Source organism: Gastrolobium bilobum, unplaced genomic scaffold (genome assembly GCF_033153095.1).
Source record: "Gastrolobium bilobum isolate Gb01-03AN ecotype WA unplaced genomic scaffold, APGP_CSIRO_Gbil_v1 utg11607, whole genome shotgun sequence".
NCBI classification, from domain to species: domain Eukaryota; kingdom Viridiplantae; phylum Streptophyta; class Magnoliopsida; order Fabales; family Fabaceae; genus Gastrolobium; species Gastrolobium bilobum.
The window spans coordinates 136,835-145,878 of NW_026898683.1; the positions used below are offsets into that span (position 1 = coordinate 136,835).

Here is a 9,044-nt window from a genome sequence, read left to right on the forward strand (position 1 = left end):
TAATAGTTCATAGTTTTTCAAATGCCACTTTAATTAAGAGAACAAACAGGCTTTATCGTTTTTTCTCTCATTTTTTTGTAATTCTTTCAGTGCTTTTTTGCTGTTGTAACTTGTAAATAGTAAATGTACAAATTAATGACATCAATTTACGTTCACTTGTATGAACATGCTCTGGCCAGGCAAAGTTAACATGTACACATTTAATGTTCTCCCTAGATGATCAACTACAATTATGACGTAATGGAGCAAACCAAAGATCAGAATAAAGTTGACACTAATAAATGACACAGAAACCATACTTCAATTAGCAATTAGAAATCAATGCTATGTCGATCATATTAATTATTATCAATAATTTCCACAAAGGATATAGAAATTCTTAAAGGTGAGAGAGGCAATTACACAGCTCAGTTATCAATTCTTATTGGTAGATTGACCACATCTTAAAAATAGAAGTAAAAGAAAGGAACAAACTAATATACAAGTTTACAATAAAAAAAAAACAACACAACATATGCTTCCATTTCACGAACTGTTACTGTTTCTGTCCTCTAATATTGGAATAAGTGCTTCCTCCTTCTTCTAACTTCTAACATGGCAGTCCTTGCCGATACCTAGGAGCTTGCCTGTGTTCTTTATGGGAACGAATCCAACATCCAAGTCGCCACAGTAAATGTCCAACAACTTTTCCCTGGTTGGCCACATTCCATCTTTGAATGTAATTGTAGCCAACATTTTCAAGTCAAAGTTCACTATCCCTTTGTTCCAATCCTTAACCATATCCTGAGACACCACCTTATGCGCCAACTTGGTGGGTGAGTCCTTCAACCCCAACTTAACCTTCACATCCTTGTTGCTCATATTCTCCAAGTAAATGGGTTGCAGCAGAGCAGCACCTGAGAGCCCCACCGAGCCATAACACGCCCACACGTTGAAACGTTCAACCGTCACTTGGATGTTCTTGTTTGGGTTTGTTATGTTTAGTTCCACCTCGTACCTGCCTCTGAGTTGTGAATCAGAGACACTGAAGTTGGACACAAAGAGTGAGGTAACTCGAAAACCAGGTTCATGGGGGTTCAGGACAAGCCAAGCTATAGCGATGGTGACAGATAGAAAAAGAAAGAGTGAAATGATTGTCCATTTAAGTCCCTGGACAAAGCAGGTAGCAGAGGACCTTGGTGGTGTTGTAGTAGTAGTAGTAGTAGTGCTGGTATGAAGAGGCTGAGGCTCCATGTAGATTTTGGAAGCAGGGTATGTCCAACGAGTTATGCTAGTTAGAAGCCAAAGCCAAGTAAATTTTGTCCTAGAGCTGTTGTTGTTTCTAAATAGCACCAGACAATCTTGTAATGGAAGGTGAAGGTGATGATGCAGTTCAAAAAAACAGAAAGGGTTTAAAGGACAGGAAAGGAAGAATAAGGACACCTGAATGCAGATGGCTACTATAAATATAGCGTAGTGTATATTCATATATGGTAATAACCTTGAGCTAGTAGCAAAATTCTGATTTGTAGCTAGGCAGGTTCCGCGAAGCATCCTCGAAAAAACCTTGTTGCACCATAAGGGGAATTACACGTATTAAGAATCTTGGGATACACCATCTCAAAAACTAGCTCTAAGAGTGGGAGTGTCCAAGGTCTTATAAACTCCACATTAGTTGCACATACAACCAATGTGGGACTATATATCTCAACACGCCCCCTCACACCGGAGCCCATTGGGCTTGAAGAGTGAAAGATGCAACAGGCCCAGTCTACCTGTGCTAAGAAAGTCCACAAGAGAAAATGGAGGGCGGCGAGGCTCTGATACCATGTAAAGAACATTGGGATACAGCACCCCAAAAGCTAGCTCTAAGGGTGGGAGTGCTCAAGGCCTTATAAACTCCACATTAGTTGCACATACAACCAATGTGAGACTATATATCTCAACAAAGGACAACAACGAGTAGTTTTCCTTTTTTTTTGGTAATCTTTTGGTGTGTGAATTTAAAATAAATGATATACATATATATATATATATATATATATATATATATATATATATATATATATATATATATGTATATATCATCTATTTTAAATAGGTTATTCTACCTTTTTTTTCTATTCCTATTTTGACTATTAATTTCCAACACCGTTAGATCAAAATCTAAAGAGAAGAGAAAAATGATAAAGGTTAGTTGAGATTATGATCTAACGGTGTTGAAAAATGGTAGGCAAGGTAGGAGGGTGAAAAGATAAGTAGAATAACTTATCCCAATATATATATATATATGTATATATATATATATATATATATATATATATATATATATATATATATATATATATGGAAAATATTTGTCCTTTTGAAGAATGACTATTTTAGTTAAAACTAGTATTTTTATTTAAAATTTAAACTAAAAAAAGTTACTCACTTTCTTTCTCATGATTTCTATTGTGTATCTCTTTCTCTTATTTAAGAGGACACAATTTTATGTCCTTTACAAGGAAAACAACAAACCTTATACATAAGGGGATTAATGTTTGGAAAAAATAAATCTTATGTTGTAGGAGAATTCTAATCTCATGTCATAGATACATCAAGTATGGGACTCACCTATTTAAAAAAACAAAAAATAAAAAAATAAGTGGCACGTCTTTTTATGGTGTGTGTAGAAAGGGTTTGTTTTCTCATGTAACATGAGAAAAACAAACCCATTAATGTTTCTAATGTTATGGGAGATAATTTATAACCTACACAGACATAAAAGTGTGTGGGGCCATGTAAAGAGAAGAGAAAAAAAAACATGAGCCCCACATACTTTTATGTGTGTAGGAGATAAAATTATCTTTTACTACATAAGATTCATTAATCCTATATATTATGAGGTAGGATCCTTTGACACCTAATCTGAGAGCCGTTAGATAAAAAAAGATCAATGGTATCACATGCTTACAAATCAGAGTCATTGATCTTTTTTGATCTAATGGCTCTCAGATGAGGTGTCAAATTTCAAATTTGACACTGGTGTCAAAGGATCCTGCCTCCTTCTCTATATATATATATGGGTTTACAGAGCTACTGTACATGCAACAATCAAATACTTGTCATATATATACGTGAAAGCATTAAATGTGGAGAATCATAACCATACACTTGTTGCTGTACGTAAAGCTGAAGAGAGAGAAAAAAAAATATTTCTGTTTTGGTATTTTTGTTTGTTTATCTATTATATGAAATTTTACCAAAACATCATTCATTAATTCTTCTAAAACCCAAAATGACATAATTTTGAGGTGGACGGAGATAAGGTTATCTGAGGTGACTTGAGAAACAATAAATCCATAAGTATATATATATATATATATATATATATATATATATATATATATATATATATATATAAAAGTAAAATCATTTCTGCAGCCGCTTTACGTACAGCAACGACATGTGTATGGTTATGATTCCCCACATTTAATGTTTTCAGGTATATATATGGCAAGTATTTGATTGCTGCACGTACAGCAGTTGCAGAAATGTAAATCTCATATATATATTTATATATATATATAGCAAAAAGTTATATTTACAACCTATTTTCGTTTACAACTTCTTACAATCATATTTTGACTGTTGATTTCCGTCAATCAACGGTTATCATTTATTGCGAATTGATATTTAATTAATGAGTTTGATTTGTGAAAATAATAACCGTTGATTGACGGAAATCAACGGTTAAGATATGATTGTAAGGGTTTGTAAATGAAAATAGGTAGTAAGTGTAACTTTCCTCATATATATATATATATATATATATATGAAAAAGTATGTGTCCTTTTAAAGGACATAAATTTAGGTCTTTTAAGAGAAAAATAGACACAAAGAGATGTGGGGGAAAAAAGACGAAAAAAAAAGATGTGAATTTCATCTCTTTGTGTTTATCTTTCTCTTAAAAGAATCTAAGTTTATATTCTTTAAAAGAATATATATATATATATATATGAGAAAGGTGTTTATTTTTGTTGATAAATAATATTAAATTTATTTGTTAAATTCTAACGTTATTTTCTTTTCTTTGTTTGTGGGGGGGGGGGTTGAATCTTTGGAGAAGTTGATATGCCTCGTCATCAAAATATAACATTGTTTGATACATGGACGAGAAATAAAATCAAATATAAAGCAAGACAACCATGAAGTTATTACAAAAATTTCAGGAACAAATGTTTTTTTTTTTTGGTAATCTAGGAACAAATGTTTTTATTAGAACAATAAGACGGAAAGTGACAGCCAAAACGACAAGAGAATTAAGGGTATGTTTGATTGTATTTTTTTTTATTTTTTTCTTCTCAAAACTATTTTGTAGAATAGTTAATGAAATAAGAATTTTTTTTTATTTTTTTTGATTTGAAAATTAAAAGTTAAAATACAAAATGAAAACAACTCAGATATATTCTCTAAATTTGATTTTAAAAATAAAAAAAATAGTTACAATTTTTAATTTTTTCTTACAAAACAGATTTTATCAAATAGGTTTTTTTTAATTTTTTTATTCTGAAAATCAAAAAATTATTTTTCAAAATAGATTTGAAACAAACCCTTATTCATTTACATCAACTGTCTTTTTTTATCAAGCTCGGTTTTGATACACTTGAACAGAAGAAACTGTTGTATATTTTGAGAATATTATATTACTTTTATAAAAATATAATATATGTAACACCACATAAATATTAATGGCATTAAATTAAAAAAAAGTATTAGATTAAATTTTAACAATTGTTGAATTGTTTATATTATTACTCTATATAAACATCGTATTTTTTTTTATGTGAAAAGAGATAATTTTATTTCTTATATACATATAAAAATATGTGAGATCAATATTTTTTTATATGACCTTATATAATATATAAACCTTATACACTTTATGTGTATGTAATGTGAAAAATAATTCTATCTTATAAAACTTGAGAAATATTAATTCGTAAGTATTTTTGGTTGCTATGCTAGTTTCGAGTCGTGAGTATTAATCAGCCATGTGGGTTTATGGTAACCAGCCGATAACAAATTTATAATAAATAAATTACATCTCCTAAAATATAAAAAATATTCATCTCATAAGTACTTTTCGTTTTCTTTTAGAGTTTGCAGAAAAATGAAGAAGTAATTTTTAGTTCTAACTCAAATGAAGTTAAATAAATTTATTAAGATACGTAGTATGGCAAAATATAATGTGTTTTAAAATTTTGTTTTATTAAAGTAAGACGTAAATCATTTTAATTTTATTTTCTTGTTCTCGTAATAAATTTATTTTTTATAGAATTATATTCATGTTATACGAAAACAAAACTAGAATTAAAGGGGATGTGAATATTTTTGTGAAGGTAAAAAAATTCTTTTGGAAGAGCAAGCGGCTAGCGCTACCATAATTTGAATATTTTTGGCTCAAAAAGAAAATTACCTCTCATAAAGAATATAAGAATTTTTCAAAAAAAAAAAAATAGCAAAATTGGAGATTGAAATTAGGATTTAATGACGTGAGAATGAGATCACGGTGAGGTGGGTTATCCTCTGTTCAATTTACGCGGTTGTAGACTTTGTACTGTCTCTCTGCCGCTCAATTCTTTCGTGTTACCTTTTTGCATTTCTCTGGGTCCATGAGCTTTTTTTTGTCAAAAGCTTTTTTTTCAAGAAAAAAATCACTTTTTATTTTGAAAAGTTTATCAATATTTTTGTGGTTTACTTTAGAATCATTATACCCTGTGGTTTTTTTCTTATCACATATGCTCTGGTTTGTAAAAGGGTATGTTTTTTTATTACATATACTCCTGTGGTTTCTTATTTTTTACAAAGCACAGGGGCATATGTGATAGAAAAAAAATTACAGGGGCATAAATAATTCTGAAGCAAATCACAGGGGCATTGGTGAACTTTTCCATTTTTATTTTTAGTTCGTTTGGATGTCTGCTTTTAAAAAAAACATAAGTCACAAAAAAGTTAAAAACCTACTTTTTCCGAAGCTAAAAATTTTAACTTTCAAGAAAATCAGAAGTCAAAAGTCAAATATTTTTTTCAAAAACTAAGTATTTTTATAAAATTATAAATACTTTTAACTTTTATAAAAAAACATTTCTAAAATAAGGAAGAGATAAAAATTACTTTTTTGAGAAACACAAACAAACGAGCTCTATCTCTTTCTTGCTTTATTTGCCTTACACTTGATGCACTACTTAACTAGGAAACTACAACATTCACCAATTTAATTAAGGGGTTTATAACTCCATGTCTCTGCACTTCTTATACGAAAAGAGAAGTGTTTTCCCCTTTAATTAATCTCCAATTATGTAGCTTTGATCCAAGAAAAGGTTTGAGATCGGTAGTAAGAAGTCACCACCGTTCTTTTGGTCAAACCATATTCAAACTTTTGTTTCTTATTGTATTAGCTTAGGGATTAATATTTTTCGGAAATAATTTTATTTTTAATACATACGTAAAAGTGTGTGAAATTTATATTTTTTTTTTCTCTTCACATGACTCCATATAAGTCTTCACACATTTTTATATATGTGAGGAGATAAAATTATCTCTTACAATATAAGAAATATTAATCTCGTTAACTTATAATTCTTCTGCAATATAAATCTCATTAACTTATGAGCTTTATTGATTTCAGCTGAAACATATACACCTTTTTTGGTCAACACTCCACAGCTCACACATATATGAATCGTTACCCATTTGAATGCTAAAAGATTAAAACCATCAATTTAATAGCCAAAAGAAACTACTGCTACTACTACCTAGAAAAGGAACCATCTCAATTGGGATAAGAATCATTCCTATGGAAAGATCATTAATGAAATTTGCTGAAGTGCTTAAACACGAAGTTGTTTTTCTCCATGTTATTTTCGCTAATATTTTGTGTTCCTTTTCTCATAATAATTGCTACGAGTGTCATCACTTGCTAACTTCTTTTTTTGGAAACTCTCTTTTTCCTGGCAGCTTAGACTTTGGTGGGTCATATAATTAATGGTCTCTCCTTGTTATTGGGTCCTAATTAATGGTCTCTGCACACTGTACCCAGGCTTGATCCATCTTCAACTTGGGCTTTATGGCTACGATAAAGTAGAAGCATGATCAGCTATGGCTTTCAAAATATAACCAGTCACTAATACGGTTAATTCTAGGAAATATTAATGCTATGAACCTTATTCATAATAAATATATAATAATCTTTCATAAATGGGTTTGTTTTTTCTATCGTCAATGTAGATAACTCATCTATATTGAGGTCAAAACGACGTCGTTTTGAGGCAGAAATCAATGTATTTTTATAATGATAATTTATTTCAGGGTTATAATAGTTTCTTTCCTTATAATTTTTTATTTTTTTAACTCAAAACGACGTCGTTTTAACAGCGAATGTAGATAACTTATCAACATTCACTTTAGAAACATTAAAGCCTTCATAAATTAAGGAGTATGATATTGTAACAACCAACTAGGATTATTACCAATGAAACTACCAATCAATTTCACCGTTAGATTGATTATGTTGATTCAACGGTTATATTTATTTCCATCTTTGTATGGTTATGATTCTTTATATTTAATATTTTATATTTATTTTCACCTTTGTATGGTTATGATTTTTCATATTTAATGTTTTCAGGAATCATAATCATACAAAGATGGAAATAAATATATCCGTTGAATCAACATAATCGATCTAACGGTGAAATTCATTAGTAGTAATCCTAGTTGGTTGTTATAATATCATACCCCTATTTATATTTAAAAAAACACTTTACTTATTATTGTTTTTCACTCAGTGAAAATAAATGACCACTTAATACCAAGTAATAATTATCAGCATTTTTTTTTTCGAAACTTAATGGAATAATATAAAACTGCATTTATAATTGTTTACCACTCAACGCAAAGTAATAACTATTCACAAATTGCTTTATAAATTCATGAATCATGTATATTTGCTTCCATTCAGTAGAAACAATATGACATGATTTTATGAAAATCCAAAGTCTTGTTTACATACATTTTGCCCCTAAGGACTAACAACTAGCTAGCACAGTTGAGATATTAGATGTGTTTCCAATATATTATCTATTAATGGTCAAATTGAATATTTAATTGATTTAAAATTAATCAAAAGACATTAGAATTGTGATTTAATTATTAATTCACTTTTAAGAGTATTTTCATGAAATTATTGTATTCTTGTAAGATTTTGGCCTATTGAAAGAAATCCCAATTGAAAGCTCGTAAGGGAATAGATAAAAGTACTTGAAAGGATATGCAAGCTGGCGCTAGTAGCACCAGATCTATGTTGCTCACTGTTTCTCCGTGCCAATGGTGCAAGTACGACGCCTTTAGCCCCATGCTCATTCAAGCATCACAAATTTCTATTGGGAACTCGGTTCCCTCAACTCGGCTAAGAAGTCTTTTCGTGGAAGTCAATCAACAAGATCTGGATCTTGGATCTTGACAATTACCTCGGCCTGAACTTCACCAGGTCGGGCAGCACAGCGAAATCAAAAATGCAAACAGGAGAGAGAGAGAGAGAGAGAGAGAATGAGAACATAAACAATTTTAACGTGGGAAAACATTATCCAACGAAGAAGTAAAAACCCACGAGACACAGTCCAGATCAAACGTCCACTATGAAAATAATGGATACAAAGAATCAAAATACACCAATGTGGTGGTTAACTCAACCTCTCCAATAATGGTGATAATCAAACTACCCTAGAGATGTTTCACTCAAACTCTCTCTAGAGATCTCTCAAATACAAAGCTTAAAGCTTTGCTCACAAATCTCTCAAATAATTTTCTCTCAAATCTCTTTCTCTCTAACCTAGCCTCCACCCACAACTAATGAATATATAGAGGAGGTGGAATCTAGGATTTAAGGTTTAGGGATTTTAGGAAACCCCTCAATGGGCTTGGGCTTAGCATTGAAGGAGGAAGCCCAACAAATCTCCCGCTCCGACTTCAATGTGTCGACTTCAGCATCAACCCGGCTCCTTCACAGCAGTCTTCAAATT

At 30.7% G+C, this 9,044-nt stretch overlaps 1 protein-coding gene across 1 annotated transcript; it reads right to left on the bottom strand.

The window, feature by feature from the left end:
• Positions 1 to 575: 575 nt before the first annotated feature.
• On the bottom strand, positions 576 to 1,376 carry LOC133318260 (NDR1/HIN1-like protein 26). Its single transcript, XM_061520253.1, has one exon. It carries the CDS (start codon positions 1,231 to 1,233, stop codon positions 583 to 585), a length of 651 nt encoding a protein of 216 aa, XP_061376237.1. The 5' UTR covers positions 1,234 to 1,376; the 3' UTR covers positions 576 to 582.
• Between the last annotated feature and the right edge of the window lie 7,668 nt (positions 1,377 to 9,044).